The 24,685-nt window shown below is 44.3% G+C and overlaps 1 protein-coding gene across 1 annotated transcript; it reads left to right on the forward strand.

Moving 5' to 3' along the window:
* Positions 1 to 374: 374 nt before the first annotated feature.
* Positions 375 to 1,614, forward strand: Arl14 (ADP-ribosylation factor like GTPase 14). Its single transcript, NM_001399763.1, has one exon. It carries the CDS (start codon positions 489 to 491, stop codon positions 1,065 to 1,067), a length of 579 nt encoding a protein of 192 aa, NP_001386692.1. The 5' UTR covers positions 375 to 488; the 3' UTR covers positions 1,068 to 1,614.
* Positions 1,615 to 24,685: the final 23,071 nt, after the last annotated feature.

Below are 24,685 nucleotides of genomic sequence, written 5' to 3' on the forward strand. Positions count from 1 at the left end.
CGAGGGAGATAAACTCTCCAAGCGTTTCGGCAACCCTGACACTTATTAACAGCTGGGTGAGATAGATCTACAAAAAGTTCACTTAAAGTTGGTTACAACAAAAGGTTGTGTTCATTCTGCAGTGGGGTTCCTTCCAGGCTTTAGTCTTTGATTTCCTCCAAACTGTTGGACCTGAGAGAAGAAATAAGGCTGCAGCACCGGGCCACTCCTAATCCTACTCACTCACAAAGAATGTCCCCTTTGAGCCACTGCGATACCTGCTGGTTACTCCCACAGATTCTTCAGGATTGGCTGGGACTGCAAATAAAACACTGTTTGCTTATAATCAAGTCGATAAGCTACAATATAAACGAAGACAGGCACCTGCTACAACTGTAGCACTTTAATACTCTTTTTTTTTTTCTCCTAAACATTTTCATGCAAGACCTGGGAAGGACACATTGTCTCGGGCCAAAAGAAAAGGTCTTTAAAGAAGAAAAAAGCCTAAAATGGGTCTGCTGAGTTCTAAAAACCCTAAAGACAAGCAAGCCCACATTCTTCTGCTGGGACTTGACTCAGCTGGGAAATCTACTCTGCTTTACAGGTTAAAGTTTGCTGAGACGCTTGCAACCATCCCAACCATTGGCTTCAACGTGGAAATGGTCCAGCTGCAGAGCGGTCTTGCCCTCACGGTGTGGGATATTGGAGGGCAGGAGAAGATGCGAACCGTCTGGGACTGCTACTGTGAGAACGCGCACGGGCTGGTGTACGTGGTGGACTGCTCCGAAGGCCAAAAGCGACTGGAGGACTCTCGCAAAGAGTTCAAGCACATTTTGAAGAACGAACACATCAAAAACACTCCGGTCGTCATCTTAGCGAACAAACAAGACTTGCCGGGAGCTCTGAGCGCCGAAGACATCACCAGGATGTTCAAGGTGAAGAAGCTGTGCAGCGACCGGAACTGGTATGTGCAACCCTGCTGTGCCGTCACTGGAGAAGGGCTGGATGATGGGTTCAGGAAATTAACTGAGTTCGTGAAAAGCCACCTGAAGACAAGAGAGACCTTAGCATTCTTCAAGCAGAAATGAGACAATTATGAAGAAAAGTGGAATTCTGTTTTATTTTCCATGCAAAGTGGTGGTGGTGGCGGCGGTGGGGGATAAGTTGCTGAGTCAGCAAACTTTTCCGGAAGCCCCCCCACTCCCCCACCCCCGCTCAGCTAAAGAAGGAACCTCAGAAGCAAACTATGGGGCGATGATCTCTGAGAAGAAAGAATTTATATTTTGAAAAGGTTAACGTGCTGGATGATTTTAAAGTCATATTTAGAGCTGCATAAATGTTTATTAATTTTTGTATGACCACTGAAGTTTAAATAGCTTGTCTGCTTATATAGTCAGGATTTTTTCATATCGTTCTCAGCTGTTACAGACATTGAATTTCTACCCTGTTCTTGGGTAGTGATTGAGTGGTGAGAAAACAACACAAGCTTAGATTGTGGAAAGGGAAACAGTTGATGTTAACCTTTTGAAAATCTTTGTTTTGTAAACAGAACCCACCACACCCCCAAATGCTGTTTGAAAATCTATTGCTGGTAACTTCTTTTATATTTAAAAATATATTTTTTAGTTAATTCTTCGAGCATTTCATGCAATGTGTATTACACACACACACACACACACACACACACACACACACACACACACACACACACAACACTGCCTTAAACAAAGAACTTCAGATCAGTGGCCTAGAGGAAGTATTGTCCTGCGGGTAAACTCTGAGTTTAGTGTTTCACTTTAGGCTGCCACCCCGGGACCAGCTTGAGTGGAACTCAGTTCAGCAGTCCCATTACCCAGGAACACAGGTGCTCTGGTTCTGACCAAGCAGGAAGTCAGGCCAGACTTTGTTCTCAGAGATCTTGGAGTTCACTGGGTGAAGTGACATGAAGCCGGTAGCTGAAGGACGGCATGCTATTGCATGAGAGACATCCAGGGAAACAGGAAACACTTCTTAGGAGAGATGGAATTGAATGGGGGTATCTAAATACCAGGGACCCCCACAGGAGTGCACTAGAAAGGTAAATTTCCCATAGTTAAATGAGTCTCTAAAGCCAACGTGGGGTGGGTGGGTGAGCAGCAAACAGACTGAGGGTGCAGGGAATGTTTGGGATATAGATCGGCTGGCACAGTGCTTGTCTAGTGATCTGAAGTGCTGTGTTTGCTCCCCAACGCTGCATACTGTGGGTACCGTGGTGCATACCTATAACCCCAGCACTTGGGAAGTGAAGGCAGGAAAATCGGGAGCTCAAGGACATCCTTGGCTACACAGTGAGTTTGTCTCTTGGGATACATGAAAACTTCCAGAGAGAGGGGGGGGGAACCCTCACAGGAATATAACAACTATTACCAACAGTATTAGCATACAAGGAGACTGATCGAGTAGCTACCCACCCTTGTCCTATGACTTCCAATCTGTTAATAAAAGATAGCTATTAAGTATTATGAGTGAGTTAAGCAATATGTGGCACATAAATCTTTTTCCATTTAATCAGGTTCTACAATCCAAATGGGGCTATGACCATGAAGCTGTTTGGCCCTCAAACCTAGAAGATAGCTTCTCCCCCCTCCCTTACACCAAGCAGCAGATAGTGCATTTGAAACTCATGTCCTCTGAACACTTTGTTCCCACCATTACTACAAACCCCCATTCATTCTCCACTACAACCCCATCCACTCTCAACTAGGGAACTTTATTCTGCACAAGAGTTCTGCCCAGAAGGTTTTCTATAATTGGAAATCAGATCATATCTTTTAGTTTAACTGCCTCCCTTTATTTACTTGACCTCTTATTCACTCCTGGTTTTTTAATCATCGCCCTTCAGCCCTACCCATCTCCACCCTTGTCACCTCCAGCTCCTGACTGCCCCAGAGCCCTTGAACTTCCGGCTTCCCCAGCTTAGGGTACACTTCCCTTGAGACTTTAAACCGTTTGTCTGTCTGTCTACCTGCCTGTCTGCCTGTCTGTCTGTCCATATCCATATCCGTGTCTGTGTCATTGTTCATGTCCATGCACACGAGTGCAGGTGCCTACAGAGGCCAGAGGGCTAGCAACTCCCTAGAGTTAGAGTTAGAGGAGTTGGGAACTGCCTGATGTGGGATCTAGGAATTGAACTCAGGTTTTCTGAGCCATCATCTCTCCAGATCTGAGCTGTATATCTAAATTGTTTCGTTATACAACTAAAAGTGTAGAGATATTCCCAAAATCCTCTTGAAAGGAATCTCATCTCCACATCTCTGCCCCGACCTTCTATTGACTAGTTTCTGTTTGCTTGCTTTGGACATTTTGTTTTGTTTTCTCGAGACACAGTGTCTCTGTGTTGCCCCGGTTGTCCTAGAACTCGCTCTGTAGATCAGGCTGGCTTCAAACTCACGGAGCTCCGCCTGCCTTTGCCTCCCCAGGGTTGGGATTAAAGGCTCGCACCACCATTGAGCAGCTGACTTACTTATTCTTTATTCTTTTTTCCTTCCTAGAAAGTAAGCTGTAAAAGCTGGGACGTTGTCTTCTATTGCATTCCAGAATTGTGTACAGGGCAAAAGGTATTTACAAAATGTTTGTAGAACATAAAAAAAATGCTCGGGCTGGAGAGATGGCTCAGCGGTTAAGAGCACCCGACTGCTCTTCCAGAGGTCATGAGTTCAATTCCCAGCAACCACATGGTGGCTCACAACCATCTGTAAAGAGATCTGATGCCCTCTTCTGGTGTATCTGAAGACAGCTACAGTGTACTTATATATAATAAATAAATAAATCTTTAAAAAAAAAAATGCTCTAAACTCCAAAGTAAGGTCTTGCTGGTCTTCAGAAGGAGAGCGTGGGAGCAATCGTGGTCCACTCCAGCTCAGGACACCAAATATGGCTGCTCTACCCAAGGGCATTGCGCTCCAACATTAGAGTCCAAACTGGGTGGGAAATCTGCTTTGTGGCCATTTGTTTTTTAAGGCAGATCGTGATGCCTCTCTGAGTACATTTTCTCAAGTAGAGCTGTGACTTGAACAAGCATAGCCCTTCTCATGTGAGCTGTTTAGTTCTGAAAGTTGCTAAAAGCCCTGCTGTTAAATTACCCCAATAAACTAGATCATGATAGATTTGCTTCTAACACACCCAAACCTCCCTTTCCTCAACCTCCTGTTTTTCACAGATGCCTTCTGACCTTTCTTCCCACACCTATCCCAGCGCCTGCATTTGAGTCACCTTAGAACAGGTAATAAAAAGAAGATTTAGTTCTCCTTTAACTTAAAAAAAAATCCAAATATTTAGAGAAGTCAAAACAAAAGTAAATTTAGCATTTATTTTCTAACTCTATTTTCCAACATTACAATTTTGTCATAATTTGTGCTGTCCGTCTGCCTGCTTGTCTGTCCATCTTTCTTTCTCTGTCTTCCCCACTCCTCTTACACACGTGAGAGTGCCCACATACACAAACACACACACACACACAGATACACACACACACAAATATACACACACAGACACACACACACATAGACATACACACACTAGTACACACCTGAGCGTGCACACACACACACACACACTGGCACACACATACACACGCACACTGGCACACACGCACGAACACACACATACATAGACATACACACACACTGGCACAGGCACTCGGAGTTGCAATGCTGCTCACTCCTCATGGTGAAATACAACACCACAGATTTCCTCAGACAACCTCTATCTGCAGTGCCACTGTGACATAAAAAAGAGTTATATATTATTAAATATTATCTATTAGTCCATGATAAAATTTTCTCTATATCATCAATTATAGGATTAGTTTGACCAAGAATCTACTGTAATCAGTTTTTTCATTTGTAATATTCTCTTGGTTTTTTACTACCTGGAAACTTTTGAAAAGTTTGGGCCATGTTTTCTTTGTTTTGGTGAGTTTTGTTAGGTTGTCAAGATTGTCAGGATGGTCAAAGATAGATGATACTGCCTCAGGCTCCCAGTGGCAATTGCTGCTGGCTCTGGCTTCTCAGATTTTATAGAATGCCTCACAGCATGAATTTGTCTGATGCTTTAGGATTAGATTCCAGATAAGCATTTTTAGTGAATATTCCACAAACAAAGTTGTGCCTCCCACTGCACGCGTAAGGGAGTCACAGTGTCCATCTGTCTCAACAGTGGCACTTACACTAAATTACTTAACTAACAATAGTGGCCTCTGACTTTCTCCATACTGCAAGCAGTTCTTCATAAGTAGTTTTGAAGTTCATTTGATATGATAAATATTTTGAGACCTTCTGGGTATCTTGTTCCTCCAAAGCCCATCACCAAATAACCTGAATCTCTTTTATTCTCCGTTATCTCTCCTCACTGAGTATTCATGGGCGCACTTGAAAACGCTTCGTTGTCAGAGATCCTTTAAATCAGAGCTTTGTAATCTGGTGCTGTTAGAGCTCTGGGCATGGGTGAATACCTGCAGCAGTGCCTGAAACCTGCTTAGAAAAGTGAGATTTTCAGTGGCCACCCAATACATTCAATGGAATGTATTGTGTGTGGGCATGTGTGTGTGTGTGTGAGAGAGAGAGAGAGAGAGAGAGAGAGAGAGAGAGAGAGAGAGTGTAAGTGTGTGTATCTACATGTGAGTGTGAGTGTATGTGCATGTGTGTGTGAGTGTATGCGTATATGTGTATCTGTGTGTGTGAGTGTGCGTGTGTATGTGGGGGCGTGTGCGTGTGTGTGCATGTGTGTATGTGTGTATGTGCCTGTGTGTGCGTGTGTGTGTGAGTGTATGTGCGTGTGTGTGAGTGTGAGTGAGTGTGTGTGTATGTATATGTGTGTGTGTGTATGTCAGGGAACTCACACTGCACCCAACATTGTTACCCATTTCTTTTTTTTTTTTTTTTGGTTCTTTTTTTTTTCGGAGCTGGGGACCGAACCCAGGGCCTTGCGCTTCCTAGGCAAGCGCTCTAACCACTGAGCTAAATCCCCAACCCCATGTTACCCATTTCTAATGTTCATTCTCATTCCCCCTCCCTTCCTCCCTCTCCTTCCATCTCCCACCCCCCCTTCCTCTCCCTTTTCCTCTGCTCCTCTCAGCTTCCTTTCTCTCTTTCTCAAGAGCAGTGGTTCTCAACCTGTGGACTGCAACCCCTTAGGGGGGCGTTGCCTCAGACCACTGGAAAACACAGATCTTTCCATTACAATTCATATAGTAGTTACAGTTTATGAAGCAGCAATGAAAATAATTTTATGCCTGGGAATCACCACACCATGAGGTGTGTATGAAAGGGTCACAGCAGTAAGAAGGTTGAGCACTGCTGCTCTAGGGTGACCAATAATGTGCACTAGCTAGACTACATTGACATTTAAGCTACATCCCCAAGACTTACTACTTTGAGACCAAGTCTCACGAACTTGCCTAAGCTGGCCTTGATTTTACTCTGGAGCTTTGAACTTAGGATTGTCCCTGCCTTAGCCTTTGAAGTACCTGGGACTATCAGCCTCTGTCACTTGGCCCACATACACAGAAGAAATAACTTTAAAAAATGTATCTACTTGCGTTCGAGAAAATGTTAATAGTCCCGGTACAATGCACTTATCCTCATATACACATACCTCTTAATTTACACAAAATGGTTCAGTGTTTCTAAATCAGGTTAGTTGTTTTTTTTTTCTTTCTTTTTTTTTTTTTTCACCTCAAGGTATTTTCCCCCTAGAGTCCTCTATGCTTTACTTGTCCCTTAATAAGCAGCATGCGAGTGACATTGTGGCCACAAGAAACCATCTTATTTACCACAAAACCCCCCTCCTAGACGTGTAGTTTCATTCCTGGCGATCTAAAAGCAAAAGATATAATTTACATTCATTCTAAAATTTAATCTCTGTAGACACACTGATTTTGATTTGTGAAATTAATACCCATAGTCTATAAACACATGGAGGTCAACCCATTGCCTAGGACCCAGATATGCCTTTGCAGGTTCATGTAGAGGGAGCAATGACTGGACTTCTATGGTTCCAGTCCAGCAGCAAAGGCTTGCAAATCCTTCTTGGCAGAAAAGCCTTCTGATTTCCTTATTTCTCTTTTTTCTTTTGTTCAAAGAGCCTACAGCCCACAACTTCGCTCTGTAGCTGTTCTCTCAGGCTGGCTCAAAAAAGGCTTGTGGGAAGGCTACAGGGAGGCCTCCATTCACTGGGCTCCCAGCTGCTGCACAGGGCTCATTTTAGCCTCTTTCTGAGAAAACATGTGATAGATCTAACCCTTCATTGTAGGCCATGCCCAGTGTGCTCTCCGACACGATTCTTAGATATTCAAACTGTCCCAAATTTCCCCAGTGGAAAAACCCTTTAAGCTAGTTTCTATGTCCAACCACTGGGTCCTCTGATCACTTCCTTGCTTAAGAAACACTGAGGCTTCTTCCCAGCTTAACCTTGTCCTTGCCTGGCTACCTCGGTGCTGAGATTACTTATTTCTCCAAAGAGCCTTGCTTGATCTCTTTTGTTAAGGAACATATCTAGAAGCCAGACATTACAAACACACTATCTGTTCATGTTTTACTGAACACCCAACACTGATTGAGGGAGACGTAAAGCAGGATCAAGGACTTACTGTCTCACACACACTTGCACAAGGCTTGCACATATGCACACACACACACACACACACACACGTGCACACCTATGTATGTGCATCTGTATGTATGAATAACGCTGCACTGAATCCAGAGTGACAAGTTTTCCCTTAGTTAGTCCATTGATTATCTGTTTCTCCCCCTGGATTACAAAGAACCCAGGTTTCTGAAGGTGTCAATACCTTCTCTCTGCGTTGTCCTATAACACAACAGAATATTTATGGAACCACTGTACCAGCACCCCAGCTCCAACCAGCCTACTTAGTATTCTTTCTGTTTGTACCCACGATGCTGTGTTTTAAAATCACATGCATTGATTTTTGCGGGTGACTGAGTTTATGTTGATTTTAGGCTTTTTTCTATTAGAATCTTAAGGCTGAATACTACCTTTTTGCGTCAATATTATTTAAATTTTTGAGTCTAGAATACACACACACACACACACACACACACACAAACACACACACACACACACCCCTCCAAAGTCCAAATGAAAACTGAGTGTAATGGCATCTTCATTTAGTCTCAGCTCTTGGGAAGCAGAGACAGGTGAGTCTTTGTGAATTCCAGTCCAGACTGGTTTATTTAGCAAGTCCGAGGCCAGTCAGTGCTTCATATTGAGACTCTGTTGTGTTTATAAAAGGATAAAGAGAGGGGGGATATGTTCTATGGAGGTCTGGGGAAAGGGGGTGCCTCAGCAGGCCCATGCTGAGACAACCCTTCCCCCTGAGGGACCAGCCACATCTTATAGTATAGAAGAGTTTATTCAGGACATGGGGAGGGAAGTTAAGAGAGTAAGGAGGGGCAGAGAAATAGAAGAGGAGCAGAGGAGAGGAGGAGGGGAGGAGAGGAGAGGCTGGACATGAGCATATGGAGAGAAGTGGAGAGGGGAATGGGAAGAGAAGGAACAAGGGGGAAAGAGAGAGCAAGAGGAAGCCGGAGCAAGAAAGTGAGGAGGGGGCAAGCAGCCTCTTTTATAGTGTCAGGCCCAGCTTGCTGTTGCCAGGTAACTGTGGGGGTGGAGCTTAGACAGAATGCTAACAGACTCTATCTCACAACAAAACAAAACAAACAAACAAATGGATGGATGAACAAAAGACCTCCTAGAAAAACTCCAACCTACGGGGAGAAGGCCTTTTAGAGATGTTTGAAGCACTTCTCCGCCTGGAACCCAGCCCCTTCCCTTCTCTTATCTTTGCTCTGTGTTACCTTTCAAGGGTTGATGATTACAGGGCTGGAAAAATGCCTCAGGGGTTAAGAACAGTTATTGCTCTTGCAGAGGACTTGGTTCTTATTCCCAGCAGCAGCATGGCTGCTCACAACTGTCAACAACTCCAATTCTGTGTGTGCGTACCATGTGTGATCATTCGACCAGAAAAGGGCATCAAATCTCTCAGAGATGGAGTTATAGATATTTTGCAGGTTGTTTAGCTGGCGACATAGTCCCTGGAATTGAAACATTGGTTTTCATAATTGTGCAACAAGTATCCTTAACTACTGAGGCATCTCTCATTCAGGGTGTCTCTCACTGAATGGAGAGAGCCCCCAGTTCACTTAGACTGGCTGGTCAGTGAGCCCCAGAAGTCCTGTCATCTCAGCTGTCACTCGATCACAGGAGAGCTGAGTACACCACTTTGCTTTGCTTTCCCTGCTGGGTTCTGGGGATCTAACTCAGGTTCTCAGCAAAGGCTTCACTGGAGGAGCCATTGCTCTACCCACTGTCTTTCCCCTGCCATTCCTGTTGTTCTTGTTTTTTGTCCTTGGATAATCTTGAATTCAGGACCCTTTGCTTTCTGTGTTTCTGTGCTCTGATTTTTTTAAAATTACTTTTATAGTCAGAGACAAGACATATTTTCTTAAAAAGCGGTTTAATCCTCACTTTCTATGTAAACTACGAGTGTAAATGGCATTCCCTAACTTTTTCATTTGAAGTACATTAATGTGAGAGATCCCTTTGTCAGAAATAGTACAGTGCATGGGCACACGGGGGCGCTGTGGCCAAGTTTTAATGAACTACAAAAGCTAAAATAACCAACATGCCTTAAGGCTTTGGAAACTTTAAAACTTCTGCCCTAGACTTTTCTATATGCTGTCTCATATCCTCTCACAGCTCTATATAGTAATTATCACCCCCCCCCGAGTTACACGGAAGAGATCTGAACTGCAAAGCCACCACCAGCCACTTCAATTGTTTTTGTTTTATTTATGAATTTTCCTTTTTCTTGTTTTTTTTTTTTAACGCTTTTTTTTTTTTTTTTTTTTGGAGCTGGGGACCGAACCCAGGGCCTTGCGCTTCCTAGGTAAGCGCTCTACCACTGAGCTAAATCCCCAGCCCCCTTTTTCTTGTTTTGAAACAAGGTCTCTCTGTGTAGCCTTGGGTGGACTGGAACTCACTATGTAGAGCAGGCTGGCCTCAAACATGCAGAGCTCTGCCTGCCTCTGTCTCCTGAGTGCTGGGGTAAAGGAGTGTGCCACAGCCTTTATATTTTAGTTGTGTGTATTTCTTTGTCACTGTGAGGGTCTGTGCTTGCATATGCAGGTATTCTTGATGATCTAAAATGCCCTAGAGCTGGAGTTACAGGCTGTTGTGAGCTGCCTGAGGAGGGTGCTAGGAACTGAACTCAGGTCCCCTGCAAGAACAGCATGCATCCTTCACCACTGAGCCATCCTTCCACCGTCAGCTACCTTATTTGTCAAAAACATGAACTGTGGCCTTAGAATACAGCTGAGTCCCAATTCCTGATGAGAAGTCTTCACCATATAACTCTGCAATGTAATTCTCTCTCAAGCCACAGAGTAATTCTGCCTCCTGCTGTACTGAAGAGTCTAAGCATGGCCAAGAAACAGAATACGTTGTTAAACAAAAGCGAGCCTTTCATCAGAAATGCATTCCAAAATAATAGAAAGCCTGGGAAATAGAGAAATACACTGCTGACATCGATGCATTTAGTCAATAAATCATTTAAGAGCGTATGGTGGGACTGGAGAGATGGCCCAGAAGTTAAGAGCATTTGTTGCTCTTCCAGAGAATCAATACCCACACCAGGTGGCTCGACTTCATGCAGCTTCAGCTCCACTGGATCAGACACCCTCTTCTGACCTCTGGATTCATGTACACACACATGCACACGCGTACACACACACACACACACACACACACACACACACTCGTCCATACACACTTACACACGTGCATATATATAATTTTTTAAAATAAAATGTAAAGAGCCCACAAAAGCTTTTTTAATTGATAAATGAAAGCTCTACATATTTATGATGTACACCATGTCTTGAAACAGGGGTAGGTACACCGTGGAACGGATGATCGAGCTAACTGACACATTACTCATATAGTTTCCATGATGAGAAGAACACTTAAAATCTATCCAGTGATTTTCAAGTACATAGTGCCTCATATAAAAAAGTCATTTTGTTGTGCAGTCACTGTCGTACACATTTTCCCAACCTCGCCCATGAAGGGGACTTTGACAAAATGGAGCAAAACTACATTTGCATTTTCCTTTACTCTAACACTCTCTCCTCTGGGAATTTAATTCAAGAATCGCAAACAGACCTCAGGCAATGGATGTGCAAAGTTTCTCATTATATGAAATAGAAAAATATTGGGATAACAGAAATACTTCTCCCTAGGAGACTTTTAAAGGTACATCTCCAGAGTGAAATACTGTGAAGCCAAACAAGTGGATACAAAAAAAAAAAAAAAAAAAAAAAAGGCCAAGGGGCGGTGGCATCTGGTGATAACAAGCAGACCTCAAGTACAAAGTGTGGTTTCTCCATCCTGTTCTTCACTGAGCAGAGCCGGAGCTCCTGGACGAAGTGGTGCTTCAGATCTCGGCCAAGGGAAGAACAAGGTGAACCTGAAATATTTGTTGTGTAATAGAACAGAAACCAAGGGAGAGAGGCCAAACGTTTTGGGGAGCAAATAAAAGGGCCTTCCATCAGCCAAGCCTGACACAGTGTTGAACATCTGAAAATAAATAAGTAAGGAAACAAACAAACAAAACGGTAGTGGATCACTGTGCGTTAATGCACAATAAAACCCACTAAGCCTATGGTGATATTCATTAGAAATGTAAGAGGAAGCAAAAGGAAGAACACATTTAAAGTGGGAGGAAGAAAAGGTTCCTTTTCAGCCAGTCCCCAAGATAAAGCCTCCTGACTCCGGTCAAAAGCACTTGTTGCTGGACGAAAGCAAAGCCTTTGAGTCTTCTCTTTGATTTTGAGGAGACAGATTAGAGAGCAAAAGTCCACAAGAACTTTGGTCTTTCTCTAGGTAGGGTTTGCAGAGTCAAGAAAGGGGGTGAGCAGAGCTTCCAGGGACTAAGCCACTACCTAAAGACTATACATGGACTGACCCTGGACTCTGACCTCATAGGTAGCAATGAATATCCTAGTAAGAGCACCAGTGGAAGGGGAAGCCCTGGGTCCTGCTAAGACTGAACCCCCAGTGAACTAGACTGTTGGGGGGAGGGCGGCAATGGGGGGAGGGTGGGGAGGGGAACACCCATAAGAAAGGGGAGGGGGAGGGGGATGTTTGCCCGGAAACCGGGAAAGGGAATAACACTCGAAATGTATATAAGAAATACTCAAGTTAATAAAAAAGAAAAAAGAAAAAGAAAGGGGGTGAGCGGTTTTCTGCCATCATAAAGGGTTATGGCTGACAGCCTTATACCAAGGGACAGGTTAACATGAGAAGAGCGTAACACATTTATTCGGCCACAGTTTTAGATGCATGTTTAGACTGAGGACCCAAAGACTCTAGAAGCAGGGATCCCCAGGGAGATATCTGGATAAAAAGGGTCTGGCTCAATGCTACAAGACTGAATAGAAAATGCAGCAAGTCTCATCTATTCACATTCCTCTTGGACACTGGGCAATATTTCTTCTCTAAGTACGGAGCAAGATCTTTCCTGCACCAGGTATCTCAATCTGCTACCAGACACGGTAGGTCAGAGAGTAGCTTTATAGCCAGCTATAAGGCAGAACCATGGGGAGAGCTAGGACACATCTAGTTTTTATCTTTTGCCTTGGGAAAGAAGCTCTCCTTTTATGACTCATGCCAAGAAGAAGAAACTCCAGTTCTGTGCCTTGCCTTGCGGGGAGGGTGTGGAGCAAGAGCCAGGGATTGGAGATTCAAGAAAAACTTTGCTTCAGTGACCTTCACTTTCAGATAGCAGTGTCTGCAGACCACACCCATGACAGCTGGCCCTTTCTCTGGTGACCACCCGAGTGCCTTGGCAGTGCACTCCCATTTGCTCTTCAGTGTTTCAGTCGGAGCAATGATTTTTAGGGAACTCTTCCTGTGGCCAGTGTTGGGGGTAAACCAGGTAAGAAGGCACAACTGTGGAGTGTGGTGGGCAATGCCTGCCCCTAGCCACACCTATGACCCAGCTCTTAGAACTGTGAAGGATAAAGTGTTTAGAAAAAAGTGTTCGAATCCAGGACCTTAAAATAGGGAGAGTAACATGTCTGTTTCAGGGGATCCATTGGTTCACTTTAAAATCACATAACTGGGAGGAGATGGCTCAGTAGATAAAGACACTTGCTGCTCACTTCTGGCGGCCTGCGTCCCTTCCTTGGAAGCCCAGGTAAAAGTGGAAGGAGAGAACCAACTCCAAAACATTGTCCTCTGACCTCGGCATGGGCGTTGTGACACACGAGTCCCTCCCATGCATGTACACACATTTCTGAGTTAACAGGCACCAACGATAGAAGCATGGAGGAGAAGACAGAGGAAGAGGCAATTTGCCAGCCTAGGAAGGGACGTATGTGGGCACAGCAGGGTGTGGGTGGTCTCCAGCGGCCAGCAAAATCAGGTAGGCATTCTCGTTAGGGCCTCCAAAGCAAATGCAGCCCCGCTCACACCTGCAGACTCGGAAGACGAGACCTGTATGTTGTTTGAGTCTGTAGCAGGTACAGTAGGAACCCTCACTTGGACTTGGCTGCACTTCACTGATTGAAGGTCCAACAAGCTAGCTCTCATTTAATCGTGAAGCCCTCATACACAGCCCAGGGGTAGGATGTGCCCGGACCATGTAATTAAGGTTTTGCAAGGATGACGAGAGTTAGCAGCAGGTATCATGAGAGGTGCTTTGACAAGCCCAAAGATCTAAAGGGGGGATGTGCAGAAGCCATCCCAGGCTAGATGTATAGAATGGATGTATTGGAAGGGACTTGAAAACACGTGAATTTGCATATGCCTTAGTTGGGTTTATATTGCTATGATATCAAACCCAGGACAACTTGAGAAGGAAAAAGTTTATTTTACTCATATTTCCAGATGATAGTCAATTACAGAAGGAACTCAAGCAAGGTAGGAACCTGGAGAGCCATGGGAGAGCACTGATGACTGGTCCCCTCAGCCTGCTTTCTTATAACACCCAGGACCCCTATCCAGGAGTGCCACCCTCCGAGGTGAGCTGGGCCCTTCTGCATTGGTCATCTATCAAGAAAACTCAGTGCAGGACAGTATCATGGGGACATTTTCTCAACTGGATTTCCTCCCTCAAAACTGACTCTAGCTTGCATCCCATTGACATAAAAACTAGCCAGTACATACAGTAAATAGCTAATAGGGACCATTGGCTATAATAGAAAGAAGGAATTGATCCTGAAATTTAGGTTTGGGCAATATGGCAAAGGACCTAAACAGAACTTAAGAGTCAAGGTTTGGAGCCTGCAGAGGTGACTCGTTGGTTAAGAGCACTTGCTGCTGTTTCAGAGAGCCAGAGTTTGAGTCCGAGAACCCTTGTCAAGTGCATCACAAGCCCAGCTTCAGCATAGCCTGACACCCTCCTCTGGCCTCTGCCAGCATTGCCATACATGTGTACAATACATGTGTACATTCACATAGACACCTACACATAAATGAAAAAAAATCTTTAGAAAAAAAAAACACGGAAAGAGAGTTTAAATTTTTATCCTCTAATAGCAGAGAGATGATTGAAAGCTTTAAGTTAGGAATAGAACATGCTAGATCCCCATTTATTTATAAGGTCCACCAGGCCAGGGATCAAATTTGTTTCTCCTCACATCTGTAGGCATCTGGGATCAGTTAGAAGACACTAGAGTGTGCTGTGATATCATTAGCCACGTAGGTACACAACAGTCCGTGTATCTACACAACAAAGTGTGTGTCTTTCCTGAACCACGTGTCTCCCACAGGCCAACACAGGGGCTCCTCCCCGCCTAACCATTCAGTGCCCCTGATGACTTTACAGTACCACCACTGCAGAAGTCACCTTTGCTAGTCAGCAGAGGGGGAAACAGAGTCCTGGCACTCAGTCCTCAAAGTGACAGAAGAGCATTGTGTTGGAGGTGACAGAGCCAGCGGAGTGGGACACATCTAGGCACGCCAGGCAGTCTATTCCACCATGTGCTGGAAATGGGTGGGACTGGAAATAACTCCGTGAGCTACTGGAGTGGTGAGCACCAGTGAATAGCATTTCTTTCTTTTTTTTTTTTTTTTTTTTTTTTTTTACATACATAACACATTTTAAAAACTATATCAAACTTCTTTTGATATAGTTTTTTATTTTTTTATTTATATTTCAAATATTATCCCCTTTCCCTCACCCAACCACCCACCCCTTCCCTGACATTCCCCTGCACTGGGGGATCCAGCCTTGGCAAGACCAAGGACTTCTCCTCCCATTGGTGCCCAACAAGGCCATCTTCTGCTACCTATGCAGCTGGAGCCATGGGTCAATCCATGTGTATACTCTTTGGGTGGTGGTTTAGTCCCTGGGAGCTCTGGGACCCCATTTTTAGTTCAACGGTTTGCTGCTAGCATTCACTTCTGTATTTGTCATGCTCTGGCAAAGCCTCTCAGGAGACAGGTATATCAGGCTCCTGTCAGCATGCCCTTCTTGGCTTCATCAATATTGTCTGGGTTTGGTGGCTGTACGTATATGGGCTGGATCTCCAGGTGGAAAAGGCTCTGAAGGCTCCTTCAGTCTCTGCTCCAAACTTTTTCTCCATGTCTCCTCCTATGAATATTTTCGTTCCCCCATCTAAGAAGGGCTGAAGGTCTTCCTTCTTCTTGAGTTTCATGTGGTTTGTGGATTGCATCTTAAATAATCCAAGCTTTTGGGCTAATATCCACTTAGCAGTGAGTGCATACCATGTGTGGTTCTTTTGTGATTGGATTACCTCACTCAGGATGATATTTTCTAGTTCCATCCATTTGCCTATGAATTTAATGAAGTCATTGTTTTTAATAACTGAGTAGTATTTCATTATGTAAATGTACCACATTTTCTGTATCTATTACTCTCTGGAGGGACATCTGGGTTCTTTCCATGGTCTGGCTATTATAAATAATGTTGCTATAAACATAGTGGAGCATGTCCTTGTTATACATTGGAGCATCTTTTGGGTATATGCCCAAGAGAGGTATAGCTGGGTCCTCAGGTAGTACAATGTCCAATTTTCTGAGGAACCTCCAGACTGATTTCCAGAGTGGTTGTACCAACTTGCAATCCCACCAAAAATGGAGGAGTCTTCCTCTTTCTCCACATCCTCTCCAGCATCTGCTATCGCCTGAGTTTTTGATCTTAGCCATTCTGACTGGTGTGAGGTAGAATCTCAGGGTTGTTTTGGTTTGCATTTCCCTGATAACTAAGAATGTTGAATATTTCTTTTTTTTTTTTAAGAGTATTTATTTTTTTATTTTTTTTTTTTATTATTAACTTGAGTATTTCTTATATACATTTCAAGTGTTATTCCCTTTCCCGGTTTCTGGACAAACATCACCCTCCCCCCTCCCCTTCCTTATGGGTGTTCCCCTCCCAAACCTCCCCCCATTGCCACCCTCCCCGCATAGTCTAGCTCACTGGGGGTTCAGTCTTAGCAGGACCCAGGGCTTCCCCTTCCACTGGTGCTCTTACTAGGATATTCATTGCTACCTATGGGGACAGAGTCCAGGGTCAGTCCATGTATAGTCTTTAGGTAGTGGCTTAGTCCCTGGAAGCTCTGGTTGCTTGACATTGTTGTACTTTTGGGGTCTCGAGCACCTTCAAGCTCTTCCAGTTCTTTCTCTGATTCCTTCAACGGGGGACCTATTCTCAGTTCAGTGGTTTGCTGCTGGCATTCGCCTCTGTATTTGCTGTATTCTGGCTGTGTCTCTCAGGAGCGATCTACATCCGGCTCCTGTCGGTCTGCACTTCTTTGCTTCATCCATCTTGTCTAATTGGGTGGCTGTATATGGATGGGCCACCTGTGGGGCAGGCTCTGAATGGGAGTTCCTTCAGTCTCTGTTTTAATCTTTGCCTCTCCCTTCCCTGCCAAGGGTATTCTTTTTCCTCATTTAAAGAAGGAGTGAAGCATTCACATTTTGATCATCCGTCTTGAGTTTCCTTTGTTCTAGGGATCTAGGGTAATTCAAGCATTTGGGCTAATAGCCACTTATCAATGAGTGCATACCATGTATGTCTTTCTGTGAGTGGGTTAGCTCACTCAGGATGATATTTTCCAGTTCCAACCATTTGCCTACGAATTTCATAAACTCGTTGTTTTTGATAGCTGAGTAATATTCCATTGTGTAGATGTACCACATTTTCTGTATCCATTCCTCTGTTGAAGGGCATCTGGGTTCTTTCCAGTTTCTGGCTATTATAAATAAGGCTGCGATGAACAAAGTGGAGCACGTGTCTCTTTTATATGTTGAGGCATCTTTTGGGTATATGCCCAAGAGAGGTATGGCTGGATCCTCAGGCAGTTCAATGTCCAATTTTCTGAGGAACCTCCAGACTGATTTCCAGAATGGTTTTACCAGTCTGCAATCCCACCAACAATGGAGGAGTGTTCCTCTTTCTCCACATCCTCGCCAGCATCTGCTGTCACCTGAGTTTTTGATCTTAGCCATTCTCACTGGTGTGAGGTGAAATCTCAGGGTTGTTTTGATTTGCATTTCCCTTATGACTAAAGATGTTGAACATTTCTTTAGGTGTTTCTCAGCCATTCGGCATTCCTCAGCTGTGAATTCTTTGTTTAGCTCTGAACCCCATTTTTTAATAGGGTTATTTGTTTCCCTGCGGTCTAACTTCTTGAGTTCTTTGTATATTTTGGATATAAGGCCTCTATCTGTTGTAGGATTGGTAAAGATCTTTTCCCAATCTGTTGGTTGCCGTTTTGTCCTAACCACAGTGTCCTTTGCCTTACAGAAGCTTTGCAGTTTTATGAGATCCCATTTGTCGATTCTTGATCTTAGAGCATAAGCCATTGGTGTTTTGTTCAGGAAATTTTTTCCAGTGCCCATGTGTTCCAGATGCTTCCCTAGTTTTTCTTCTATTAGTTTGAGTGTGTCTGGTTTGATGTGGAGGTCCTTGATCCACTTGGACTTAAGCTTTGTACAGGGTGATAAGCATGGATCGATCTGCATTCTTCTACATGTTGACCTCCAGTTGAACCAGCACCATTTGCTGAAAATGCTATCTTTTTTCCATTGGATGGTTTTGGCTCCTTTGTCAAAAATCAAGTGACCATAGGTGTGTGGGTTCATTTCTGGGTCTTCAATTCTATTCCATTGGTCTATCTGTCTGTCTCTGTACCAATACTATGCAGTTTTTATCACTATTGCTCTGTAATACTGCTTGAGTTCAGGGATAGTGATTCCCCCTGAAGTCCTCTTATTGTTGAGGATAGCTTTAGCTATCCTGGGTTTTTTGTTATTCCAGATGAATTTGCAAATTGTTCTGTCTAACTCTTTGAAGAATTGGATTGGTATTTTGATGGGGATTGCATTGAATCTGTAGATTGCTTTTGGTAAAATGGCCATTTTTACTATATTAATCCTGCCAATCCATGAGCATGGGAGATCTTTCCATCTTCTGAGGTCTTCTTCAATTTCTTTCCTCAGTGTCTTGAAGTTCTTATTGTACAGATCTTTTACTTGCTTGGTTAAAGTCACACCGAGGTACTTTATATTATTTGGGTCTATTATGAAGGGTGTCGTTTCCCTAATTTCTTTCTCGGCTTGTTTCTCTTTTGTATAGAGGAAGGCAAAAGATTTATTTGAGTTAATTTTATACCCAGCCACTTTGCTGAAGTTGTTTATCAGCTTTAGTAGTTCTCTGGTGGATCTTTTGGGATCACTTAAATATACTATCATGTCGTCTGCAAATAGTGATATTTTGACCTCTTCTTTTCCGATCTGTATCCCCTTGATCTCCTTTTGTTGTCTGATTGCTCTGGCTAGAACTTCAAGAACTATATTGAATAAGTAGGGAGAGAGTGGGCAGCCTTGTCTAGTCCCTGATTTTAGTGGGATTGCTTCAAGTTTCTCTCCATTTAGTTTAATGTTAGCAACTGGTTTGCTGTATATGGCTTTTACTATGTTTAGGTATGGGCCTTGAATACCTATTCTTTCCAGGACTTTTATCATGAAGGGGTGTTGAATTTTGTCAAATGCTTTCTCAGCATCTAATGAAATGATCATGTGGTTCTGTTCTTTCAGTTTGTTTATATGATGGATCACGTTGATGGTTTTCCTTATATTAAACCATCCCTGCATGCCTGGGATGAAGCCTACTTGATCATGGTGGATGATTGTTTTGATGTGCTCTTGAATTCGGTTTGCCAGAATTTTATTGAGTATTTTTGCGTCGATATTCATAAGGGAAATTGGTCTGAAGTTCTCTTTCTTTGTTGGGTCTTTGTGTGGTTTAGGTATAAGAGTAATTGTGGCTTCATAGAAGGAATTCGGTAGGGCTCCATCTGTTTCAATTTTGTGGAATAGTTTGGATAATATTGGTATAAGGTCTTCTATGAAGGTTTGATAGAATTCTGCACTAAACCCGTCTGGACCTGGGCTCTTTTTGGTTGGGAGACCTTTAATGACTGCTTCTATTTCCTTAGGAGTTATGGGGTTGTTTAACTGGTTTATCTGTTCCTGATTTAACTTCGATACCTGGTATCTGTCTAGGAAATTTTCCATTTCCTGAAGATTTTCAAGTTTTGTTGAATATAGGTTTTTATAGTAAGATCTGATGATTTTTTGAATTTCCTCTGAATCTGTAGTTATGTCTCCCTTTTCATTTCTGATTTTGTTAATTTGGACGCACTCTCTGTGTCCTCTCGTTAGTCTGGCTAAGGGTTTATCTATCTTGTTGATTTTCTCAAAGAACCAACTTTTGGTTCTGTTGATTCTTTCTATGGTCCTTTTTGTTTCTACTTGGTTGATTTCAGCTCTGAGTTTGATTATTTCCTGCCTTCTACTCCTCCTGGGTGTATTTGCTTCTTTTTGTTCTAGAGCTTTTAGGTGTGCTGTCAAGCTGCTGACATATGCTCTTTCCTGTTTCTTTCTGCAGGCACTCAGCGCTATGAGTTTTCCTCTTAGCACAGCTTTCATTGTGTCCCATAAGTTTGGGTATGTTGTACCTTCATTTTCATTAAATTCTAAAAAGTTTTTAATTTCTTTCTTTATTTCTTCCTTGACCAGGTTATCATTGAGTAGAGCATTGTTCAATTTCCACGTATATGTGGGCATTCTTCCCTTATTGTTATTGAAGACCAGTTTTAGGCCGTGGTGGTCCGATAGCACGCATGGGATTATTTCTATCTTTCTGTACCTGTTGAGGCCTGTTTTTTGACCAATTATATGGTCAATTTTGGAGAAAGTACCATGAGGAGCTGAGAAGAAGGTATATCCTTTTGCTTTAGGATAGAATGTTCTATAAATATCCGTTAAGTCCATTTGGCTCATGACTTCTCTTAGTCTGTCTACATCTCTGTTTAATTTCTGTTTCCATGATCTGTCCATTGATGAGAGTGGGGTGTTGAAATCTCCCACTATTATTGTGTGAGGTGCAATGTGTGTTTTGAGCTTTAGTAAGGTTTCTTTTACATATGTAGGTGCCCTTGTATTTGGGGCATAGATATTTAGGATTGAGACTTCATCTTGGTGGATTTTTCCTTTGATGAATATGAAGTGTCCTTCCTTATCTTTTTTGATGACTTTTAGTTGAAAATTGATTTTATTTGATATTAGAATGGCTACTCCAGCTTGCTTCTTCTGACCATTTGCTTGGAAAATTGTTTTCCAGCCTTTCACTCTGAGGTAATGTCTGTCTTTGTCTCTGAGGTGTGTTTCCTGTAGGCAGCAGAATGTAGGGTCCTCGTTGCGTATCCAGTTTGTTAATCTATGTCTTTTTATTGGGGAGTTGAGGCCATTGATATTGAGAGATATTAAGGAATAGTGATTATTGCTTCCCGTTATATTCATATTTGGAAGTGAGGTTATGTTTGTGTGCTTTCATTCTCTTTGTTTTGTTGCCAAGATGATTAGTTTCTTGCTTCTAGGGTATAGCTTGCCTCCTTATGTTGGGCTTTACCCTTTATTATCCTTTGTAGTGCTGGACTTGTAGAAAGATATTGTGTAAATTTGGTTTTGTCATGGAATATCTTGGTTTCTCCATCTATGTTAATTGAGAGTTTTGCAGGATACAGTAACCTGGGCTGGCATTTGTGTTCTCTTAGGGTCTGTATGACATCTGTCCAGGATCTTCTGGCCTTCATAGTTTCTGGCGAAAAGTCTGGTGTGATTCTGATAGGTCTGCCTTTATATGTTACTTGACCTTTTTCCCTTACTGCTTTTAATATTCTTTCTTTATTTTGTGCGTTTGGTGTTTTGACAATTATGTGACGGGAGGTGTTTCTTTTCTGGTCCAATCTATTTGGAGTTCTGTAGGCTTCTTGTATGCCTATGGGTATCTCTTTTTTTAGGTTAGGGAAGTTTTCTTCTATGATTTTGTTGAAGATATTTACTGGTCCTTTGAGCTGGGAGTCTTCACTCTCTTCTATACCTATTATCCTTAGGTTTGATCTTCTCATTGAGTCCTGGATTTCCTGAATGTTTTGGACCAGTAGCTTTTTCCGCTTTACATTATCTTTGACAGTTGAGTCAATGATTTCTATGGAATCTTCTGCTCCCGAGATTCTCTCTTCCATCTCTTGAATTCTGTTGGTGAATCTTGTATCTACAGCTCCTTGTCTTTTCTTTTGATTTTCTATGTCCAGGGTTGTTTCCATGTGTTCTTTCTTGATTGCTTCTATTTCCATTTTTAATTCCTTCAACTGTTTGATTGTGTTTTCCTGGAATTCTTTCAGGGATTTTTGCGATTCCTCTCTGTAGGCTTCTACTTGTTCTCTAAGGGAGTTCTTTATGTCTTTCTTGAAGTCCTCCAGCATCATGATCAAATATGATTTTGAAACTAGGTCTTGCTTTTCTGGTGTGTTTGGATATTCCGTGTTTGCTTTGGTGGGAGAATTGGGCTCCGATGATGCCATGTAGTCTTGGTTTCTGTTGCTTGGGTTCCTGTGCTTGCCTCTCGCCATCAGATTATCTCTAGTGTTACTTTGTTCTGCTATTTCTGACAGTGGCTAGACTGTCCTATAACCTGTGTGTCAGGAGTGCTGTAGACCTGTTTTCCTGTTTTCTTTCAGCCAGTTATGGGGACAGAGTGTTCTGCTTTCGGGCGTGTAGTTTTTCCTCTCTACAGGTCTTCAGCTGTTCCTGTGGGCCTGTGTCTTGAGTTCACCAGGCAGGTTTCTTGCAGGGGAAAAATTGGTCCTACCTGTGGTTCCAAGGCTCAAGTTTGCTCGTGGGGTACTGCCTAAGTCCTCTCCGCTGTGGCAGCGACCGGGAAAATCTGTGCCGCTCCTTCCGGGAGCCTCCGTGCACCAGGGTTCCAGATGACGTTTGGTGTTTTCCTCTGGCGCCTGGATGTGCACAGAGTGCAGTCTCTTCTGGTTTCCCAGGCGTGTCCGCCTCTCTGAATGTTCAGCTCTCCCTCCCACGGGATTTGGGTGCAGAGAACTGTTTATCCGGTCTGTTTCCTTCAGGGTCCGGCAGTGTCTCAGGCGCAGGGGTCCTGCCGCTCCCGGGCCTTCCCCTACGGGAACCCAGAGGCCTTATACAGTTGCCTCTTGGGCCAGGGATGTGGGCAGGGGTGGGCAGTGTTGGTGGTCTCCTCTGCTCTGCAGCCTCAGGAGTGCCCACCTGATCAGGCAGTGAGGTCTCTCTCCCACGGGGTTTGGGAGCAGAGAGCTGCTGCAGTCCGGGATCCGCCGGTGTGGGACTTCCGGTAAACACAGGAAGTGCCCGGCCTTAGAGGAATTTTGCCTCTGTGTGTCCTGAGTTCACCAGGCAGGTTTCTTGCAGGGGAAAAGTTGGTCCTACCTGCGGTTCCAAGGCTCAAGTTTGCTCGTGGGGTACTGCCTAAGTCCTCTCCGCTGTGGCAGCGACCGGGAAGATCTGCGCCGCTCTTTCCGGGAGCCTCCGTGCACCAGGGTTCCAGATGGCGTTTGGTGTTTTCCTCTGGCGCCTGGATGTGCACAGAGTGCAGTCTCTTCTGGTTTCCCAGGCGTGTCCGCCTCTCTGAAGGTTCAGCTCTCCCTCCCACGGGATTTGGGTGCAGAGAACTGTTTATCCGGTCTGTTTCCTTCAGGTTCCGGCAGTGTCTCAGGCGCAGGGGTCCTGCCGCTCCCGGGCCTTCCCCTACGGGAACCCAGAGGCCTTATACAGTTGCCTCTTGGGCCAGGGATGTGGGCAGGGGTGGGCAGTGTTGGTGGTCTCCTCCGCTCTGCAGCCTCAGGAGTGCCCACCTGATCAGGCAGTGAGGTCTCTCTCCCACGGGGTTTGGGAGCAGAGAGCTGCTGCGGTCCGGGATCCGCCGGTGTGGGACTTCCGGTAAACACAGGAAGTGCCCGGCCTTAGAGGAATTTTGCCTCTGTGTGTCCTGAGTTCACCAGGCAGGTTTCTTGCAGGGGAAAAGTTGGTCCTACCTGCAGTTCCAAGGCTCAAGTTTGCTCGTGGGGTACTGCCTAAGTCCTCTCCGCTGTGGCAGCGACCGGGAAGATCTGCGCCGCTCTTTCCGGGAGCCTCCGTGCACCAGGGTTCCAGATGGCGTTTGGTGTTTTCCTCTGGCGCCTGGATGTGCACAGAGTGCAGTCTCTTCTGGTTTCCCAGGCGTGTTCGCCTCTCTGAAGGTTCAGCTCTCCCTCCCACGGGATTTGGGTGCAGAGAACTGTTTATCCGGTCTGTTTCCTTCAGGTTCCGGCAGTGTCTCAGGCGCAGGGGTCCTGCCGCTCCCGGGCCCTCCCCCACGGGAGCCCAGAGGCCTTATACAGTTTCCTCTTGGGCCAGGGATGTGGGCAGGGGTGGGCAGTGTTGGTGGTCTCCTCCGCTCTGCAGCCTCAGGAGTGCCCACCTGATCAGGCGGTGGGGTCTCTCTCCCACGGGGTTTGGGAGCAGAGAGCTGCTGCGGTCCGGGATCCGCCGGTGTGGGACTTCCCGTGAATAGCATTTCTTAGCATCCGAATAGTTCTAAGGAGTAAGAGGTCATTTGATGAGGCTGAATCTATGGGAATAAATACCATGGAAGAAATATGAGGTAACTCAACGCCTGATCAGATGTGAAGCTAGGGAAGTACAGCTGGATTCCAGACTTAAGGTCTGCACGAATTAAAAGAGTGACTTTGATTAATAATAATAATAATGATAATGATAATGATAATAATAATAATAATCCAATAAAAAGACTGTGTAGGTTTGGGCAGGTGCCAATGAATGCGCTTCGGAAGCTGCAGCTGCGTGTTTGCCCTCACCCTATCAAGATAAGGTCTCCAGTAGCAGAGGATGACTTTGAACTATGTAGCCTGAACTCTAAGGATGATCCTGAATTCCTGATCCTGCAGCCAGAGTCCTGAGGGCTGGAATTACAAGCACGAGCCCCTGTGTTCAGCTGTACCCCTCGTTTGCGTGGTTAGCCCTACTGTCTGGGCCTACCTCGGGCTTTGACTCCTTACACTGGCTCTCTTTTTCCTACCTAGAAATCAGAATCAGTCCCTGCTGTGCCCATTCTGGAACGGAGAAATTTTAAGGCTATGTAGATGTGCGCATTACTTGTTTGCTTTTCAAATTTTTCTCACGAGTGAGACGATTATGCTACTCTTATAAACAAAACAAAAAACAAAAAACAAAAAACAAAGTACGTGCTTGAGTGCTCGCGCACAAAGCACCAGTGGAAGTCACACCA

This window comes from Rattus norvegicus, chromosome 2 (assembly GCF_036323735.1).
Source record: "Rattus norvegicus strain BN/NHsdMcwi chromosome 2, GRCr8, whole genome shotgun sequence".
Taxonomy (NCBI): domain Eukaryota; kingdom Metazoa; phylum Chordata; class Mammalia; order Rodentia; family Muridae; genus Rattus; species Rattus norvegicus.